The 21,831-nt window shown below is 40.8% G+C and overlaps 1 protein-coding gene and 1 long non-coding RNA gene across 4 annotated transcripts in view; one reads left to right on the plus strand and one right to left on the minus strand.

The window, feature by feature from the left end:
- LOC103277733 (uncharacterized) overlaps window positions 1–21,439 on the plus strand; it is a 49,092-nt gene extending 27,653 nt beyond the window's left edge. Inside the window, exons 4-5 of the long non-coding RNA XR_505640.3 lie at window positions 18,416–18,538; window positions 19,772–21,439. This is a non-coding gene — a long non-coding RNA (uncharacterized LOC103277733). The remainder of the gene's footprint in view (window positions 1–18,415; window positions 18,539–19,771) is intronic.
- Window positions 1–21,831, minus strand: part of rgl3 (ral guanine nucleotide dissociation stimulator like 3) — a 59,031-nt gene that overhangs the window by 30,732 nt on the left and 6,468 nt on the right. For 2 of the 3 annotated variants that reach the window (XM_062974120.1, XM_062974119.1), the window contains exons 1-4: window positions 15,322–15,505; window positions 10,775–10,989; window positions 4,284–4,501; window positions 728–858 (exon numbers count right to left, since the gene is read on the minus strand). In XM_062974120.1, coding sequence (XP_062830190.1) covers window positions 728–858; window positions 4,284–4,501; window positions 10,775–10,989; window positions 15,322–15,465 — 708 coding nt within the window. In that variant the 5' untranslated portion in view covers window positions 15,466–15,505. Of the gene's footprint in view, window positions 1–727; window positions 859–4,283; window positions 4,502–10,774; window positions 10,990–15,321; window positions 15,506–21,831 lie in introns of those variants that run through there. The other variant, XM_008103771.3, reaches the window with a different exon arrangement.

Consider the following 21,831-nt stretch of genomic DNA (forward strand, 5'->3'; position numbering starts at 1 on the left):
CTTACAAATCACTCATAGGGTTGTTGTGTGTTTTCCGGGCTGTATGGCCATGTTCCAGAAGCATTCTCTCCTGACGTTTTGCCCACGTCTATGGCAGGCATCCATAGATAGGTTGTGAGGTATATTGGAAAAAACTAAGCAAGGAAGGTTTATATATCTGTGGAAGGTCCAGGGTGGGAGAAGGAACTCTTGTCTGTTGGAGGCAGGTGTGGATGTTGCAACTCAGGGGTGAGATAACAGTGAGAGGAATCTGCCTCCAGGAAGGGAAATTCACTCCTGGAAGAGTTATCAGGGGGGATAGGTGTCTCCCCTGAAGCTTTATCGCCAGTCTTTGCTTCCACAACAAGCCAAATTTTTCAGAATCCAATTATCACAGGGACAGAAAGTGAGGTGAAATCACAGACAGCAAAACAAATACAACAACGGTGTTAACCCTTCCCTATGCTATCCAAAACTTGTGTGTATACACACACACACACAAGCAAGCTTTGGAGATATATGTGTGTGTGTGTTTTTATTTTTCCCCAGTGGATGTTCCCTGTCTGTCCTCCATTTTATCTGGAGACACAGAAGGGAGGACAGTGATGACAGTGGGGGGGGGGGGAAGCCCAGGACGGGCAGGTCTGTTTGGGGACCTGCTCTGAGGTTCTGGGTTTATTTTTTATTTATTTTTTGCCCCTCTTCAAAAACCTGCATTTTGGCACTGTTTGGAAGCTCCCTTACTTACAGCATCCATCAGAGTTAGCTGCTCAGCCACTTCATCCACGGAAAAGGACAGCAAGGTTGGCATGCCTTCACATCTCGCTGATCCAACTGCTTCTTCAGTCACCTGTGGTAGTCTCATTTCTGGGGGCTCTTCTGTGGTGCAATAAAAACAAGTGTATGGACAATAAAGGACAAATGACGCCTTCAAAAAAACATCTTCTTTTACAAATCATCCCTCCAGGTAGGCAGTTACTTCAGAGAACTTGTCACTCAACAATTCTGTTTACCAAAGAATCCCATACTTACTTCCCCAGGACCAGTCACAAACACAAGCAAGCTAATTTGCAACTTGTGGAGTGAGGCAAACCCCTGCTAGGATAAAGTTTCTCTTTTACCTTAGACCAGTTTCTCAAACTGTGCTCTTCCAGATGTTTTGGACTTCAGCTCCCACAATTCCTAACAACTGGTAAGCTGGCTGGAATTTCTGGGAGTTAAAGTGCAAAAAACCTGGAGGGGCAAAGTTTGAGAAACACTGCCTTAGATAACACAGGGCCCTTCCACACAGCCCTATACCCCAGAATATCAAGGCAGGAAATCCCACAATATCTGCTTTGAACTGGAATGCATGGCAGTGTGGACTCAGATAACCCAGTTCAAGGGAGATATTGTGGGATTTCCTGCCTTGATATTCTGGGATATAGGGCTGTGCGGAAAGGCCCACAGTTCCAATCAACAGCTGCTGCCCCGTTTTCGTAAGAGAGCACTGCTTTTAATGATATGTTAATTTACATCATCTAATTTGGGGAATAAAATACGATTATTCAAGAGCTCTTTCACATTGCACAGTATGATTCCACATTAACCTGGCTGATCCTGTGAAATCCTGGGATTTATATTTTGGTGAGGCATTAGAGAAGTTCTCTGGCTGGGAGTTTTAAGTGATCCTCCCTCAATTACAAGTTCCAGGATTACGTAGCATGCAGTCACAGCAGTTAAAGTAGAATCATACTGGTATAATTATATAGTGTACAAGAGTGCATAAGTCAAATCTTTAGAAAGAAGTGGTTTCCAACCACTGACAGAATGGAGGATATATCATGGTGTTTGAATTGAATCGGGATATTTTGTTGGGGGCTGTGTGTGTGTGTGTGTGCTATCTATATACAGTAGAGTCTCACTAATCCAAGCTAAACGGGCCGGCAGAAGCTTGGATAAGCGAATATCTTGGATTATAAGGACTGATCAAGGAAAAGCCTATTAAACATCAAATTAGGTTATGATTTTACAAATTAAGCACCAAAACTTCATGTTATACAACAAATTTGACAGAAAAAGTAGTTCAATACGCAGTAATGTTATGTTGTAATTACTGTATTTATGAATTTAGCACCAAAATATCACGATATATTGGAAACATTGACTACAAAAATGGCTTGGATTATCCAGAGGCTTGGATAAGCGAGGCTTGGATTAGTGAGACTCTACTGTGTGTGTGTGTATATATATATATATATATACACACACACACACACACACACACACACACACGAACGCACACACACAAAACAGCAGCCATATAAAATCCAGACTATCTGTTTTGAACTGGATTATATGGCAGTGTAGACTCATATAATCCAGTTCAAAGCAGATAATGTGGATTATCTGCTCTGATAATATGGATTATATGGCAACGTAGAAGGGGCCAAACAGTAGAAAAATAGAAAGAATAGGTTGAAGATTTGACATACTGTCTCCACAGCTCTGTTTAATGTCACAGGGGACTTATTTTGCCAATTTTAGAAATTAATTGCTTCTCTTAGAGCTTTCAGTTCACTCACTCAGAAAAAAAAACAGCAGTTCAAGGAAATTTTGACCATATTGGGGACCACAGAAACAACCTTGTATTTTGCCCAAACCTTGCTCAAAAGGCTGGATCTACACTGCCCTGTATCCCAGAATTTGATCTCAGATTATTTTCTTATCCCAGATTATCTGGCAATGTAGACCCTTCTACACTGCCATATAATCCAGTTCAAAGGAAATAATCTGATTTTATATGGCAGTGTAGAAGGGACTTCATATAATCCAGTTCAAAGCAAATAATTTTGGATCAGATCCTGGGATATAGGGCAGCGTAGATCCAGCCTAAGGCCCCTTCTACACTATCACATAATCCACATTATCTGCTTTGAAGTGGATCATATGAGTCTACACTGCCATATAATTCAGTTCAAAGCATATAACCAGGACTTTGTATAGCAGTGTGGAAGAGGCCCGAGAGATCGATCTCTTGCAATATTATAGAAAACCCTGATACAAACCAAGATGTGTACATACTTCCTCCAACCTAAGCATCATGCTACAGGCAACATTGCAAGGATTCTAAGGTGTGGTTTTCCTTATGGGCATTTCATTAGTACCTATTGATGAAGGTGTATTGGGAAAATATAATACTTGTATTGGAAACTATATATTGAATGTAATCATATTAGAAATAGGAATAGGAAAATATGTAATCACCAGCAGATTGTGTGCATATAGCCCCAAAAATACACTCTACCTAGCAAATAACCGTCTCCCCATAAGCAGAGACCAAAGTTCACCTAAGTGCGAAAGACATATGTCAAGTGTCAACAAGAATAGATAAAGCTCCATGCTAATGGACAAAAGACAAATTAAGGCTTTTGGGATGTCAAGATAAGACCTGGCGCCATGTAGGAGTGCTAATGGCTCCCTAAAAGCTAAGATAAGGGGGAATTCCTCAATTAATGGGAACCCCTGAAAGCCGAGATAGAATTCCTTAGAGAAGGTCTAATGGAGGGTCAGAGGTCTTGAAAGTAGCCTATATTTTAGGAAAATGCAAAAGTAGCTTTTCGTGAAGTGCAAAGTAAGACTTTTTTGACACTAATTGGTGATGGATAATGCCTATATGACATAGGTAGATGGAGGGAAAATAGTATAAAAGAACCTGTGTTTCTTTGTTCTGTACCTTCGCTTTCCTGATTACAGGAGAAGGTCCTTCTTATTGCTTATTCTCTCTGGCCACTGAGAATAAACGTCTTTTTCTACAGCAACCAGAACTCTCTTTGTCTCATTACCTCAAACCTTTGTCTGCCATTTCACTATAACATTAGTCCCAGAGCAATTGCTTGACATATATCTAGGTAAAGGTAAAGTTTTTCCACTGGCATTATGTCTAGTTGTGTCCGACTCTGGGAGTTGGTGCTCATCTCCATTTCTAAGAGGAAGAGCCAGAGTTGTCCATAGACACCTCCAAGGTCATGTGGCCAACATGACTGCATGGAGTGCCGTTACTTTCCCTCTAGAGCAGTACCTATTGATCTACTCACATTTGCATGTTTTCGAACTGCTAGGTTGGCAGAAGCTGGGGCTAATAGCAGATATTCAGTCCGCTCCCCGGATTCAAACCTCCGACCTTTCAGTCAGCAAATTCATATGTCTACATGTCCACAAAGCCAGAAAGTGCATCTCCTCTTCATGCTTTCATTTGACTCCCATCAATTGTACATAATCTAGGCAGGGAAACAGCCAATATAACCAAGACCCAAGACCCCTACCATCAGTCTCAGCTCCTGTTGTTGGTCTTCTCATGTTCTCCTCCTTCCTCTTTTCCTGTTGGGTTTGCAGCAGTTCTTCAGCCAGAGCACATACTGCAGAGGCTGGCGCAGAGTGGTGCAGAAAATGCAATATTTGTTTCAAGTTGAAGTGTTCAGGGGGATCCCAGAAATCCTCAGGGTAATCCTGTAGCCAGAGCTCCAAGATCTGTATCACTCCACTAAGGCCAGAAGAGAACCACAATCAGTTCTAACTCTCTCCGTCACCTTTCCTGTCCCAGTTCTGTGTCCAGTGTCTCTGGTTTTTTTGTTGTTGTTTTTTTGGTTCTGAATAGGCCATGTCCTGTCCTTCACCTCCTCTGATATATTCACTTCCTTAATCACCTTGACCGATTGTGCTGCTTTCTTTTGGTTCACAAATTTCAGGCTCCTTCCACACAGCTGAATAAAATCCCACATGTTCTGCTTTGTACTGGAATATATGGCAGTGTGGATTCAGATAATCCAGTTCAAAGTAGATATTGTGGGATTTTCTGCCTTGAAATTCTGGATTATATGACTGTTTGGAAGGGCCCTCAGAATCCTTACTGAGCCCACATGGCAGCACTAGGATTCTTGCCTTCACCACTTCACCACTATTCATTCACCTGAAAGCTGATATTTTCCTAATGTATGCCACATATCACATTCACCCTTTGCAAAACAGATTCTGAAAAATGACTGTTTTAAAATACTATTGAAATCTCTCAGCCAGCACTGGGGTCATGCAGGCTGTGGGACTGGAAAAGCTGTAGGTAAAATTGTATTTTATAAGCTTTGTCCATTTTTTTTTTTTTTTGAAATATGAAGTTCTTCCAAGATGTTTGGCCAGACTTACAGATGGATAACACTGGCCCTATCTACACTGACGCACAATGCAATTTGAAACTACATTCTGTAGTTCAGTGTAGACTCATACAATGAAGTTCAATGTGGTTAATATAAGTCTACACCAGTCGTTCTCAACCTTTGGGCCACAGCCCAGCAGTGGGTCGCAAGAATGAAAATCCGGTCTGTGAACCTCTTTCCTCTTTATTTATTTATTTTATTTTATTTATTTTTATCCCTGCCCCTTTCCGAAGATCTGACCATTGCATTGGCTAGACCACACCATCTCTAGATTATGAAATATGGTTTTCTGTGGGCGAGCAGATGGTGACTACTGGATGGCATATATTCTGTTTCAGAAACTAGAACTGATGTGGTCTATCCAATGCAATTTTCTGAATGAGCATCCCAAATAACCAAACTGAATCAGGGGTCTATTCATCCTTTACAAAGACTCAAGAAAATAAACAAGAAAGTTTACTGTATTGTGAATGCAATTACCATTCATCATACTGTGAATGTAACAGTTTGATTGTGATTTATCCGATACTTATATTCATTTATTGTGCATAATACAATGTTTAATGATATATGATTCATTGTTATTATTTCATTAGTGGATACTTGTCAGTTCAATCCCTTGGTCAAAGTGGGCCCTGGTCAAAAAAAAGGTTGGGAACCACTGGTCTACACTGACCATATAATGTAGTTTCAAACCACATTATATGGAAGTGTAGATGAAACCTGACTAGCAGAGAGAGGTGACAGAGGCCCCTTCTACACTGCCATATGTAATCCAGATTATCTGCTTTGTACTGGATTATCTGGCAGTGTATACGCATATAATCAAATTCAAAGAAGATAAGGTGGGTTATCCGCTTTGATTTTTTTTTTCGTGTCAGGAATTGCTTCTGGAGTGAGAGAATTGGCCGTCTGCAAGGACGTTGCCCAGGGGACGCCTGGATGTTTCGATGTTTTACCATCCTTGTGGGAGGCTTCTCTCATGTCCCCGCATGGAGCTGGAGCTGATAGAGGGAGCTCATCCACGCTTTGATAATTTAGATTATATGGCAGTGTAGAAGGGGCCTGAGTGGTTGGGAAAGTGGCATAATTGTGCCTAAACTGACACTATTATCGTAATTTAAGATGGTTTGAGCAACTATTCATCCTAGCTCTGGAAAGCCAAAAGAACTCCAGTTCAAACAGACAGGATTAGAAAAAAAAAATCCACAGAACCCCACAAAATCCAGGTAGGACCGAAGCCCCTTCTACACTGCCATATAAATCCAGATTATCTGCTTTGAACTGGATTATCTGGCAGTGTAGACTCATATAATCCAGTTCAAAGCAGATAATGTGGATTATCCGATTTGATAATCTGAATTATATGGCAGTGTAGAAGGGGCCTGAGACTACTTTTAGGATGTCTCCTCGAGCAGAAAAGTTTGATCATTGCAGAAGAGTGTTTGCTGTTTTATGCATTTAATCAGCTTCCAATACTAAAGACAAGGAAAGGTATTTGAGGGATTTTCTGCCTCAGAAGGTGCCAGACATCCATATCTGGCCTCAGGCTCTGTGGATCTTAATGTGAATGTGTAGGTGGATGCAATTTCCTGCTCCATTTCAAGCGGGACAATGCTTTTTGCTGGCAAGAGGGGAAATCAACCAGCCATGACAGTTAAACCTTTACAAACATTACGCCTGTGTGCCTTCCAGTCATTTTCGACTTTGAGATTTTTTTTAAGGTAACCCTGTCATGAGTTTTTCTTGGCAAGGTTTCCTGGGGGGGGGGGGGGGTGCCATTGTCAACTTCTGAGGGTGATAGGGTGCTACTTGCCCAAGGCCACACAATAACAGAGGAGGATTCAAACCCTGGTCTTCTGGAGTCCTACTCCATCATTAAACCCACTAAATCATGTTGAGAGAGGCCCCTTCCACTCTGCCATATAATCCAGAATATCAAGTCAGATAATCCACATTATGTGCATTGTGTTGGGAATCACCCTGGACTACTCAAGTCTAGATGTAGTTAGATAGATGATAGAGTTAGATTGAGGGAATCCTTTCTCTGTTTTCAAAGCATGCCTAGATAGGCTTTACTGTGTTTCACTCTATCCTGTTTATGTCATATCCCTTACTTTGAAGTTAGTAGAAATGTGAATCTCCAGGGACACTAACTCCTCATTGGTCAGAATGTCTTTTATGGCCCCAATAAACTGGACCATGAGGTTGGAACCATTTTGGTTCAGTCTCTTCTCCCTTTGTTCTTCAAGCTAACAACACGTCCTGCCATCTCTCCTGGAAAGATGTAACTACCCTGTTTCCCCTAAAATAAGACATCCCCGAGAAAAATAAGACTTAGTAGAAGTTTTGCTGAATTGGTAAATATAAGGCCTCCCTCGAAAGTAAGACCTAGCAAAGTTTTTGTTTGGAAGCATGCCCGCCAAACACAACACCAGAGCATGTAGGATTGGAAAATGTACATACCAGCCGTACATGGAATTAACGGTAGTAACAAGAAATTCTTGATAGGATTCAGAGTTTGTCTGGTTATGTTGGTTTGTGATGACAACTACTGTACAGTATATAATAAATGTTCATTTTTTGTTCAACAATAAATGTGAATTCTTCTTCATGGAAAAATAAGACATCCCCTGAAAATAAGACCTAGCACATCTTTGGGAGCAAAAATTAATATAACACACTGTCTTATTTTCGGGGAAACACAGTATTTAGATGTTTGTTATTTTTCCTTTCTTATTTTTCCTTAGAAACCAGTCTAGAGTAGACTAGACAGCTCCTAAGCCTTTCTATCTACAATGGAATTCTTTTTACCTGAATAAATACTTTTTGAACTTTTTCTGAGACTCTGCACTCCATTGCCATCCTAAGTTGAAAGGCTTCTCTTTGCTCGCCCCGTGTAAGTAACTGTTGCATTTGAAAGCTTTTGCTTTTGCTACTCTGCTGCATTTTGGTGGAATCTTCCCCAGAGAGGGTTAAATTGAGTCTAACCGCTCAGAGATTATCACAACACTTTGAACTGGATTATGATTTCGCACTGCCATATAATCCAGTTCAAGTAAAATAATCTGGATTTTATACAGCTGTGTATACACTGCCTACACTGCCATATAAAAACCAGATTACCTGCTTTAAACTGGATTATATGGCAGTGTGGACTCATATAATCCAGTTCACATCAGATAATATGGATTATCTGCCTTGATATTCTGGATTATATGGCAGTGTAGAACATGCCTGAAACTGTTGAGTGGATGGGAGACAGCCTTGTGTGTCCTGTGGAAACCTACCAGGTCCTGGGTAGGGTTTCCAGTCTGAAAACTGGAGAAGACTTCTGTGCCTTTGTTATGTTTAAGAGAGAAGGTAAGCAGGCGGTGGCTTGTTGTACGACAAACAATACTTACTGAAATTCTTTCTTCTACACAGCCATTAAAAAAAGAACCCTCCCTAGTTTTTATCCTGGCAACCTGAGTCTTGCTACAACATTATTCTTTGCTAGCTACTCTTTCCCTAACGTATAATTAGCAAGTAATTATATATCTATGGTAATACACAGCATGTTACCTTAGAATGAAAGACCTGCATTTTCCTCCCACAGGGAAGAACCGTCCTCTCTTATGGATTGTCTATATCATGGGTCTCCAAACTAATGCCCCCCAAGGTCATTCACATGGCCCTCGCCCTAACATTTAGACCAGTGGTTCTCAACCCGTGGGCCAAGGCCCAGCAGTGAGCCGTGAGAACAACAATCCGGTCCACGAACCTCCTTCCTCTTTATTTATTTATTTATTTATTTATTTAATTTCCGTTCCTTTCTGTAGAGCTGACCATTGCATTGGATAGACCACATCAGCTCTAGATTATTAAATATGGTTTTCTGTGAGCGAGCAGATGGCGGCTACTGATGGCATATGTTCTGTATCAGAAAGTAAAGCTGATGTGGTCTATCCAATGCAATTTTCTGAATCAGCACCCCAAATAACCAAGCCAAATCTACAGTTGACCAAATACTAATTCGTAACCCTTTTGGTACTAATGGAGGAAAGTGGTCCCTGGTCAAAGTGGTCCCTGGTCAAGAAAAGGTTGGGAACCACTGCTTTAGACTTAGGATCACCCTCAATCTAAAATGACCTGAAGGTACACAAGAACTACAACAATCCTAATTAACTTGACTCTCTCATCAGCCAAAAGCAGGCCCACACTTCCTATTGAAAGACTGGTAAGTTTATGTTGGTTAAAAATAGTTTTTCATTTTTAATACTGTATTGTCCCTTTATGCTTTTTTTGCACTACAAATAAAATATGTGCAACATGTATAATAATTACCGTATATACTCGAATATAAGCCAACCCAAATATAAGCCAAGACAGCTAATTTTACCACAAAATAACTGGGAAAACATTGACTCCAGTATAAGCCGAGGGTGGTAAATTTCAGAAATAAAAATAGATACCAATAAAATTGCATTAATTGAGGTATCAGTAGGTGAAATGTTTATGAATATTTACATAAAGCTCAAATTTAAGATAAGACTGTCCAACTCTGATCAAATCATTATTCTCATCTTCTTCAATGTCAATGTCCTTATGTATCCTTTTAATAATAATAGTGTAAAATAATACATGTAATAATAATAATAATAATAATAATAATAATAATAATAATAATAATTGGGTGTCGTGCCAAAGATCTCAGCCGGCATTTAGAAACAATAGACATTGACAAAATTATGATCTGCCAACTACAAAAGGCCACCCTACTGGGATCTGCACGCATCATCCGAAAATACATCACACAGTCCTAGACACTTGGGAAGTGTTCGACTTGTGATTTTGTGATACGAAATCCAGCATATCTATCTTGTTTTGCTGTGTCATAATAAAATAATAATAATAAATACAGGAAAATAATACATGTAATAATAAATAGATTAAAATAATAAATGCAATAATAATAAGATCAGAGTGAAATAATAAATGTATTAATAATAATAATAATAGAGTAAATAAATGTAATAGCAACAATAATAGAGAAAAATAATAAATGTAATAATACCAATAATAATAGAGAAAAATAAGAAATGTACCATATATTCTCGAGTATAAGCATATAAAAAATATATGCCAACCAGGACCCTCACCCGAGTATAAGCCAAGGGGAGCTTTTTCAGTCTTAAAAAAGGGGCTGAAAAACTAGGCTTATACTCAAGTATATACAGTAGTTCATGTTTTTTTCCAAACTATAATCCAACCTCTTAACAGTCTGAGGAGCCATGGACTGGTCCTGTTTAAAAAGTTTGAGGACCTCTGATCTACATTGTAGAATTAATGTGATTTTATAGCATTTAATCATCATACCTCAATGCTACGGAATCACTGGAATTATAGTTCAGTAAGGCACCAGTACTCTTTGACAGTCAAGGCTAAATGCTTTGCAAAACTACAACTACAACTCCCATGATTCCAAGGCAAAACACTTTCTCCAAGTAACCTGTTTTCTTTTTTTTAGCTATGCCAGCTCTTCTCTTGAATCAAAGTGTTCAACATCCTGACTTCTTCCCAGTGTGTGTGATATGCCATCCAGTCTCCCATGCCCATTGCCTTACTTATCTGGTCCCAGGGGCAGCAGCAGGTCTAGCACTTGGGTAGGGGTGGCAAAAGTCTTGTAAGTGGCCAGGAAGCTGGCTACGCAGTCATCGTCGCCCTCCACATTGGCAGACACCAGCCACTTCAGCAGCCTCGGGAGCGTGGCAGCCCTCAACACGCGTCTCTTGCAAGTCCGGTACTGTACAAAGGGACACTCTGGCGGACTGGGGTCATCCTGTAGGGAAAGCACAGTGGTGATGGTGGAGCAGCTACACAGTGACCACATGAGGTCAATCCTCTGTTAACTTTCTATGATGGGCAACCTTTTGCACTTGGTGTGTCAAAATTCACCAAAAAACCTAGCATGATTTGGGTGGTGTGTCACTTCGAGAAAAAAACCCCATAATTTCACAATATATATAGTTTAAATAACAAAAATATATAATTGTAATATATAACTGTATTTAACAAATCAAAAACTATTTACTACCATTATTTCCATGTACAACAATCTATGGTACCTCTTGCAATTTCCATGCTGATTTCTCTCTATTGTAGTTTCAATGTAGTCATGAATAATGAATAATATAATAATAATATAATAGTAATAATATAATAATATACTACAATAATAATAGAATAATAGAATGATTGTGTGTGTGTGTGTGCGCGCGCGTGCGTAATGTGCATAATTCCCATGGACATTAAACAAAGTAAACAAAAAAACCACTGGACCAAATCACACCAAATTTGGTCATAAAAGACATTAGTCATCCAATCAATCTGCATGTGGTGGCGTGTCAGCAAAAATGGCTAGGCGTGTCAGTGCTGACACGCGTGTCATAGGTTGGCCATCATTGTTCTATGGAGATATTCCAATGGCAGAGCAGCAAGGTTCCTTTTGCTATACAAAATCCAGATTATCTGTTTTGAACTGCTTTGAACTGCTTTGAATTGGATTAAATGGAAGTGTAGACTCATATAATCCACTTCAAAGCAGATAGAATCATAATAGAGTTGGAATCATCATAGAGTTGGAAGAGACCTCATGGGCCATCCAGTCCAACCCCTTGCCAAGAAGCAGGAAAATCACATTCAAAGCACCCCAACAGATGGCCACCCAGCCTCTGCTTAAAAGCCTCCAAAGACATCTGGGAGTGTTACAAGGCCTAAATGTTTTATGTTGTGTCACAATTTTATTGTTTTAATGGTTTGAATTCTATTGTCATATGTTATTGATTTGATATATGATATTATTCAATTTTGCCACTGATTATGTTGTGAACCGCTTTGAGTCCCCCCAGGGGTGGGAAAAGCGGTATATAAGTGCATAGTCAAAGCAATGGTATTCCCCATAGTAACCTATGGTTGTGAGAGCTGGACCATAAGGAAGGCTGAGCAAAGGAAGATAGACAATTTTGAACTCTGGTGCTCGAGGAAAATCCTGAGAGTGCCTTGGACTGCAAGAAGATCCAACCAGTCCATCCTCCAGGAAATAATGCCCGACTGCTCACTGGAGGGAAGGATATTAGAGGCAAGGTTGAAGTATTTTGGCCACATCATGAGAAGACAGGAAAGCTTGGAAAAGATCATGATGCTGGGGAAAATTGAAGGAAAAAGGAAGAGAGGCCGACCAAGGGCGAGATGGATGGACGGTATCCTTGACCTTGACCTTGAAGGCTTGACCTTGAAGGAACTGGGGTCGACGATGGCCGACAGGGAGTTCTGGCATGGACTGGTCCATGAGGTCACGAAGATTCAGAAACGACTATGCGACTGAGCAGCAGCAGCAAGTGCAATAAATAAATAAATAAATAAATAAATAAATAAGAAGGAGCCTCCACCACACTCAGGGGCAGAGAGTCCCACTGCTGAACAGCTCTCATGGTGAGGAAGTTCTTCCTAATGTTCAGGTGGAATCTCCTTTCCTGAAGTTTGATGCTGTTGTTCCACATCTTAGTCTCCAGGGCAGAAGAAAGGAAGCTTGCTCCCTCCTCCCTATGACTTCCCCTAACAAATTTATACATGGATAACATGTCTTCTCTCAGCCTTCTCTTCTGCAGGCTAAACATGCCCAGCTCTTTAAGCCGCTCCTCATAAGACCTGTTCTCCAGATCTTTGATCATTTTAGTCGCCCTCCTCTGGACACATTCGGGGGTGCTTTGAATGCGATTTCCTGCTTCTTGGCAGGGGGTTGGACTGGATGGCCCATAAGGTCTCTTCCAACTCTACTATTCTATGATTCTATGATTCTATGATTCTAAATTTTGGTGCCCAAATGACCATGTTGCTTCATACTCATAGGAAGTGGAGTCTAACAACTTCTGGAAGGGGGTGTGCTCCTCAAATAACACTATGTAGCACAATCTTTGTTCCTGGGTTATAAATGTCATTTCCTAATTGGCACATTTTGCTATAGTTTTTCAATAAATATCTCCTAGAGTCTCAACCAATTCCACATAGTTTCTGGCAGCCACAAAAATAACATTTCTGGAATATAACAACTATTTTCAAAGTAAGAACGGCACATTTAAACAGGAAACTTTAGAACCAGGCACAGAAAAAATTCAAATTTTGTTACATAGTGTAATTATTTCCCCCTTTTTCGAAATAAGGGTCCCTTATTTCCCAAATGGAGCCCCCGATGGCATAGTGGATTAAAGCCTTGTGACTTGAAGGTTGGGTTGCTGATCTGAAAGCAGCCAGGTTTGAATCCCACCCGGGAGAGCGTGGATGAGCTCCCGCTATCAGCTCCAGCTCCATGTGGGGACATGAGAGAAGCCTTCCACAAGGATGATAAAAACATCAAAACATCCTGGCATCCCCTGGGCAACCTCCTTGCAGACGGCTAATTCTCTCACACCAGAAGCAACTTGCAGTTTCTCAAGTCGCTCCTGACACGGAAAAAAAAACCTCCCAAATTGATCAAGATCAGAATTAAAGCATGCCCAGTAAATGACATAGCCAGGCACACTTGATTGCATAGCATCCTTCAGCTACAAAGTTCTTCAAAATCCTCATTATTCTATTGCTTTTTGTTGCAATGTAGCCCGTACTGAAAGTCAGTAAAACTGTGGAAGGACTGAATTTCCTGATCATACCCAAATGTGACTCAGGTCCCTTCTACACTGCCATATAATACAGAAAATCCAGGCAGATAATCCACATTATCTGCTTTAAACTGGATTATTTGAGGGCCATTCCAGACAGGTCCTATATCCCAGGATCTGATCCCAAATTTTCTGTTTATCCCAGATCATCTGGCAGTGTGGACTCATATAATCCAGATCCTGTGATGTAAGGTTTGTCTGGAAGAGCCTACACCGTCATATATTCGAGTTCAAAGTAGATAATCTGGATTTTATACAGTTGTGTAGAAGGGGCCCTCAAAGAAGAGCATTCTCCCTTCCATCCCACTGCTGGTCAGTTCCAGAGCTTGGGAAATGTTACTTTTTTGACTACTACTCCAGTTGATTGGGTAGGGAGTAACATTGTGCAAGTGCTTAACCAGTTCAAACCCTGAGTTGTTGTATGTATGGCCATGGCTGTATGGCCATGTTTCAGAAGTATTCTCTCCTGACGTTTCGCCCACATCTATGGCAGGCATCCTCAGAGGTTGTGGGGTATGGAGAAACTAAGCAAGGAAGGTTAATATATATCTGTGGAAAGTCCAGGGTATGAGAAGAACTCTTTGTCAGTTGGAAGCCAGAGTGAATGTTGCAGTTAATCACCTTAATTAGCATTGGAAAGGTTCATCTCCTGCCTGGGGGCATCCTTTGTTCAGAGTCATTGGCCATCCCTGGAACTCTTCTGTTATCAGAGTGTTGCTTCTTATTTACTGTTCTGATTTTTGAATTTTTTAATACTGATAGCCAGATTTTGTTCATTTTCATGGTTTCCTCCTTTCTGTTGAAGTTGTCCACATGCTTGTGAATTTCAATGGCTTCTTTGTGTAGTCTGACATGATAGTTGTTGGAGCGGTCAAGCATTTCTGTGTTCTCAAATAATATCCTGTGTCCAGGTTGGTTCATCAAGTGCTCTGCTATGGCTGATTTCTCTGGTTGAGTGAGTCTGCAGTGCCTTTCCTGTTCTTTGACTCGTGTTTGGGCGCTGCGTTTGGTGGTCCCTATGTAGACTTGTCCACAGCTGCATGGTATATGGTAGACTCCTGCAGAGGTGAGAGGATCCCTTTTGTCTTTCGCTGACCGTAGCATTTGTTGGATTTTCTTTGTGGGTCTGTAGATGGTTTGTAGGTTGTGCTTCTTCATTAGTTTGCCTATGCGGTCAGTGGTTCCCTTGATGTATGGTAAGAACACCTTTCCTCTGGGCGGATCTTTGTCTTGACTCTCATGGCTTGTTCTTGGCCTTGCAGCTCTTCTGATGTCTGTGGTGGAGTATCCATTGGCCTGTAGAACCCATGTAGAGGAACATGGCCATACAGCCCGGAATACATACAACAACCCTATGATCCCGGCCATGAAAGCCTTCAACAACACAAAGTTCAAACCCTGTTTGGTATTGGAGGAAGGGACCCACAATTTGTTCCTTGGAGGAAGGTGGCACGTACCAGCTGACAAGGTCTGTTGGCTGCAGGTTCTGATTTCACTCGCTGAAGGATGATGCTGTATATAGCTCCATCTTCCACCTCATCACCCCACTGCTGTAGCGGTGTCTGGGGAAAATCAGAGAAATAAAGAGAGCAAAGAGACATGGGCTTGGGTCTTGCAAGAATGAAATAAACATGGCAGAGCAGGACAATGCCTAAATCTGTTAAGATGGAAGCACGCCCTGGAATCACCCAAAATATGTTTTTAATGTAAATTGTTATAATTATGCAATTTTATAGCCTTAGCTATCTTGGGCATCCAGCATGGAAAGCAAGGATATATCAACAAAAGAGACCACATAGGCCGTTCAGTCCAATCCCTTGCCATGCAGGAAAGCACAAAGTACCTCAGACTGATGGCCATCCAGCCTCTGTTTAAAAGACTGCAGAGAAGAAGCTTCCACCACACTCCAAGGCAGAGAGTTCCACTGTTGAACAGCTCATACAGTCAGGAAGTTCTTCCTAATGTTCAGATGGAATCTCCTTTCCTCTAATATGAACCCATTGCTCTGATTTCTAGTCTCCAGGGCAGCAGAAAACAAGACTGTCCCCTCTTTCTTATGACACCCCTTTACATATTTATGCATGGCAGTCACATCTCCTCTCATCCTTCACTTCTGCAGGCTAAACATGCCCAGCTCTTTAAGCCACTCCTCAAAAGGCATGCTTTCCAGACCTTTGATCATTTCAGTTGCCCTCCTCTGGATACCTTCCAGCTTGTCAGTACTGTATCTTTTTTAAATTGTAGTGCCCAGAATTGAACACAGTGTTATTCCATGTGAGGTCTGATCAAAGCAGAATACAGAGGCACCATGACCGCCCTTGATATAAACACTATCCTCCTTTTGATGCAGCCCAAAATCTTATCGGCCTTTTTAAACTGCTGAACCTGTTGTCTCAGGTGCAACTTGTTGTCTACTAAGACTCCAAGATCTTCATTGGGTTAGTTGTAGGATTTATGCAGCAAGATCTCTAAGCGTTTACTTGACTTATTAGGCTCGGGCTGTGGCGCAGGCTGGAGAGCAGCTGCAATGAATCACTGCAATGAATCACTCTGACCAGGAGGTCATGAGTTCGAGGCCCGCTCGGAGCCTATGTTTGTTTGTCTTTGTTCTATGTTAAAAGGCATCGAATGTTTGCCTATATGTGTAATGTGATCCGCCCTGAGTCCCCTTCGGGGCGAGAAGGGCGGAATATAAATGCTGTAAATAAATAAATAAATAAATTAGTAGTCAAGTAAAACTGAAAGGGGATAAATAAAATCTCTGTTATGATTACCCTTGTGCCAATCTTCCTTTTCAGCTTCTGTGTTCCTCCTCAGCAAAACTGGAATAATCGCGAATTGGTTTTGGCCAAGATCTTATGGAGCACTGCTGGCTATGTTAAAGCAGTGCACCAAAATCCTTGATACTGTTAGGTATCCTATAGATTGCTATCTGTATTCTGCACCACAAGCCATCATTTGTGCCTTGTCTGATTAGTAGAACTCTAATTTAATAAAAGGAACATAACAACTGCCAGGAAGCCTGAAATCTACCCATTTCTGTAGGAGCCCCCAGATGGCGTAGTGGACTAAGTGACTGGAAGGTTGGGTTGCTGACCTGAAAGTTGCCAGGTTCGAATCCCACCTGGGGAGAGTGCAGATGAGCTCCCTCTATCAGCTCCAGCTCCATGCGGGGACATGAGAGAAGCCTCCCACAAGGATGGTAAAACATCAAAACATCCGGGCGTCCCCTGGGCAACGTCACTGCAGACGGCCAATTCTCTCACTCCAGAAGCAACTTCGGTTGCTCCTGACACAAAAAAAAAAACAAAAAAAAAACCATCTCTGTACAGTCTGATTTTTTAAAAATCCATGTAATATAAAAAGTATTTAAAATATAAACCAGCAGGGAAGGGGAAAGTAAATTTAAGATAGGGAAATTCTTAAGATTCAATTCCATAAAAAACAAACAAAGTGAATACTACAATGTGCTTGCATCCCTTTTCAGTCGGATTGGTGCATAAGACTTTTCCGGTGTATTTAGTTTAGTGAATGGACATCATGCTGGGAAACTGGCCTGAAGGGACAAGATTGCCATCCGTCTCAACTCTTTGCTCCTGAGCTTAGAAAACAAAACAAAACAAAGACCAGAAAAACTTGGGGCCAGGACATCTGAAGGATCTCTTCCCAATTATGAATGGGGCAGTCTCAGTGGACAGCGATGCAAGACAGGAATTTCTATGGCTGCAACAATCTCACTTAAGGTAGGCTAGACAGGCTTCATACATCTTTACTGACTAGCAGAAAATCAAGGACTCTTTCGCACTGCACAATTATAGCACTACAATTCCACTATAACAGTCAGGGTATTATAACTTCCAGGTGACCCAATGTGGCAAAGAAATACCTGATTAATCCATTTGTCATTTTACTCATTTTAAAAAGTCTGGTTTTCTGTCCTACTAGCAGAAAAGCCCACTTTCCTGCTTTCTCTGCAGTTGCTACAACCCAACTTCGAAATCTAAAAGTATGCTTTATTCATTTAATTTAATGAAGGAAAAGAAGAGGAGGAGGTACAGCTTTGCCTTTTTAAATAGTAAATGTAAAGGTTTTGGCCTGACATTAAGTCTAGTCATGTCCAACTGTGGGGGTTGGTGCTCATCTCCATTTCTAAGCCGAAGAGCTGCCATTGTCCATAGATGCCTCCAACATCATGGGGTCGGCATGACTGCATGGTGCGCCATTACCTTCCCACCGGAGCGGCCTCTATTGATCTACTCACATTTGCATGTTTTCGAACTGCTAGTTTGGCAGAAGCTGGGGCTAACAGCAGGAGCGCACCCTGCTCCCCGGATTCGAACCAGCGACCTTTAATCCACTGCGCCACCAGGAGCTCCACATTTTTCACTAGTCTCAGGCAAAGGTTCCAGCCTTGCCTAGCTTATGTGCTCCTTCTAATTAATAACACTATGTAACACATTTTTCCTTGGTTATAAATGTCATTTCCTAATTGTTTCTCTCATAAATACATGGAAAAATTTATTAAACTGCAAAAACTTTTTTTTTTTGCAGGACATCCTGCAGCCCATTTTGCTCTAGTTTTCCAATGAATATCTCATTGAGTTACAACCAATTCAACATATTTTGTGGCAGCCACAAAAACAAAGTTTCTGGAGTATAACAACTACGTTCAAAGTAAGTACTGCATGATTAAACAGGAAATAACATTTTCAACCCAGAAACAGAACATTTTTCAAGTTTTGTTACATAGTGTAATTTTTGCCATCTTTTTTTTGTGGGTAAACAGTTTATTAAAGATATGTTACATAACAAAACAGCAAATTATAGCAGATAAAGTCAAATAACAATCCTTTTGAAATGTACATGCATATCTACATTAGTCAATCAACCGATTAATTCTAACATTAAGTACATATTATTATCAGTAATTCAAAACATATAGAATTGCTCTTTCTACATGTTATCCACTATTTTCAATCTAGATTTCTAGTCATTTTTTAAAGAAATTAAATATAAGAGTTCACCCTAATATTCAAACAAAGACATACAAAAATATTACACACAACAGACCCTGCACGCACCTAAAACCCCTATCCCACACAAAATAAAACCCCTTCCCCACCCGTGCACCCTTCACCATGACTTCCAACCCTGAAGCACTATGAAGACTTTAAGCCAATGTATCTATCCTTGTTAATAGTAACCCTAAATTCCTAATGGAACTCCTCTATATTACTGACTCTCTATTCAGATATGCTATGGGAAACTTCCATGTTTCTAAATAGTCCTCACTACTTTTGTTCCTCCTATTATTGTAATTTTGTCCATTAGCATATATTCCCGCATTCTTTCCCTCCAATCCTTTTTAATTAAACCTTTTTCCCCTTTCCAGTCTTTGGCTATGGTCAATCTTGCTGCAACAAAGCTATATTGGTATATTTCTTGGTCCTTTTGGTTGTTGTTTTCTCTATGTAAACCTAATAGACACAATCCTGGGCTTTTAAAAAACCTTTCATGTAGCATTTTATTTGTCTCTTTAATTACCATGTTCCAAAATGCCTGTATGGTCGCACAAGTCCACCACATATGGATGAAAGTCCCTTTCTGTTTCCTACACCTCCAGCAAATACCTTGTTGTGATTTATCTATTTTTGCCAATGTTGCTGGGGTGATGTAACATCTATAAAATATTTTATATTGATTCTCCCTAATTGATCCAGATATTGTGAATTTGAATTCTTTGTTTGATAGGTACTCCCAGCTATCCAATTCTATTGGCCTACCTAGGTCCTTGGCCCAGGATATCATTACTGTCTTGACTGTGTTGTCCTCCATACTGTAACTTAATATGTATTTGTATAATCTGGAGATTAACCCTTTGTTTCCCTATTCCCATATTCTTTCCAGCTCTGATTTTTTAGTTGCGAAACCTACCCTCATACCTTTGCCATCTTGACCATATAGGGACATTTTAAAATCAGATGAACTATATGGAATGATTGAGAAGTCATCAGGTCTGCACCTTTCAAATGAAGAAGGTTGAGGAGCATGACTTATAGGGGCTATCCTGCACTTCAAACTTTACTGCTGTAGAATTTATGAAGCTTCCCCTCCCACCCATCTGGCAAAACCATCACCTGTTTAACTTTCCCATGGATGACTATTTACAGGCACACAAGAAAGGAGGCAAGTGGTGTCCTGTTTCTAGTGTTATCAATACACAAGACAGCAGCTTGGATTTTAGTACCGGTGACTGCTTCCTTATTCCCTTACAATGAAATTGGGATACTGATCCAGGATCAAAGTTAAATCTCCTTCCACTTCTGCAGAAGTAGGACCTAAGGACACAGACAAAAAGTGGGGAAGTAATATCAAATGAGCCTTGGGGGCAGGATCTCTAAACACTTGGTCTCCTTACCCCTATCCACTCATTTCTGCTTCTCTCCTGTGACCTTCCCTGACATTTCCTACTGGGCTGAGTGGCCTGACCGGTCTAACAAGAGATGGAAATCTAACACCACCACCATCCACATCCTGCCTGCCCTGTGCCAGGCAAAGCCAACCCCTACACGTCCATTAGCTGTCATTAGGCAATGTGTGTGTGTATATATACATACATATCAAAACCACCACAGCACAATAGTTTAGAAGAATGTCTTTCCACGACTATGTTTTTCTAAATGCTGTGGCTCGGTATCAGCTGGAAACATACTCTTGCCATGTTATTTTTGTAACAAGAAAATAAATACCTTAGGATCAGTGACTGTGGCACCTTTGAATTATTGGCACGTGAAACAGAGTGCAAAGTAATTTCAGGTGTTTTCACTAAACTGCAGTATTGTTATTGAACACAGGATTCCCCCATCCCAAAAGATTAATAGTTTTCCAAGGACTTTAAGACAGAATGAAATAAAACGGCATCCTTTCTTTTACATGAAGCCCTCCCGACCCCACAGCAGAACAGCAGCAGCTAATCTTCCTCCAGAGGGGTCAATTTTTCCACATTTACACTTTTAGACATAGCCCTTTAACCTGCGCTAGAATGAATCAGCGCATATCCCAGGGAGCCCGGTCTCTTTAATCTGTACTGGTCCAAGTTCAAGTCCATATCCCATGTAGCTGAGTCTGTCACCGTGGGCTTCCCTTGTCGGGTCTGGGGATCTTTAATCTGTGCTAGTTCCGACCCAGTACGTATTCTGTGGAGCACAGACTCTTTAATATGTGCTGATCTGGAGTAGCACACATCCCATAGAACCAGCCTGTGGCCAGAGGTCTCTCCAAGGACAACTAAATATCCAGTCTATAAAATAAAATGTATCTTTTAAACTAAAATGTATCTTTTAAACTAAAATGTATCTTCTTACATGGACTTCCTGACAGTTTCTATCCTTGGCTCTACTTTACCCTATGTATCCTTATTTTACTCTGATCATATGTACCTCCGCTGATCCTGATATGCGCATCTGCGCAGGAGTTAAATAATCAAATGGAAAAGGTATATATGAGGGTTATCCAGAAAGATTACATTTTGGAATTAAAAATGAACAAAGTTTAGGAGAAAACATTTACCATATGCAATTGAAGGCCACACCCAAATACCACTACTCAACATAGTCGCCATTCAAATCTAGGCACTTATCATAGTGATGAATGAACTTGGCAACTCATTTCCCAAAAAAACTCTGCTGCTTGCGTCCTCAACCAGCTGGGCACCCCTCCCACAACTGCGCATCGTTGCCAAAACGCTGCGTTGAGGATATAAGCGGCAGAGTTTTGTGGGGAAGGAGTTGCCAAGCTCATTCATTGCTATGATAAGTGCCTAGATTTGAATGGCGACTATGTTGAGAAGTGGTATTTAGGTGTGGCTTTCAACGGCATATGGTAAATGTTTTCTCCTATACTTTGTTCATTTTTAATTCCAAAACGTAATCTACTTTCTGGCTAACCCACGTATATATCTCTATATC

The sequence above is a fragment of the Anolis carolinensis genome, chromosome 2 (assembly GCF_035594765.1).
Source record: "Anolis carolinensis isolate JA03-04 chromosome 2, rAnoCar3.1.pri, whole genome shotgun sequence".
In the NCBI taxonomy this organism is placed as follows: Eukaryota; Metazoa; Chordata; class Lepidosauria; order Squamata; family Dactyloidae; genus Anolis; species Anolis carolinensis.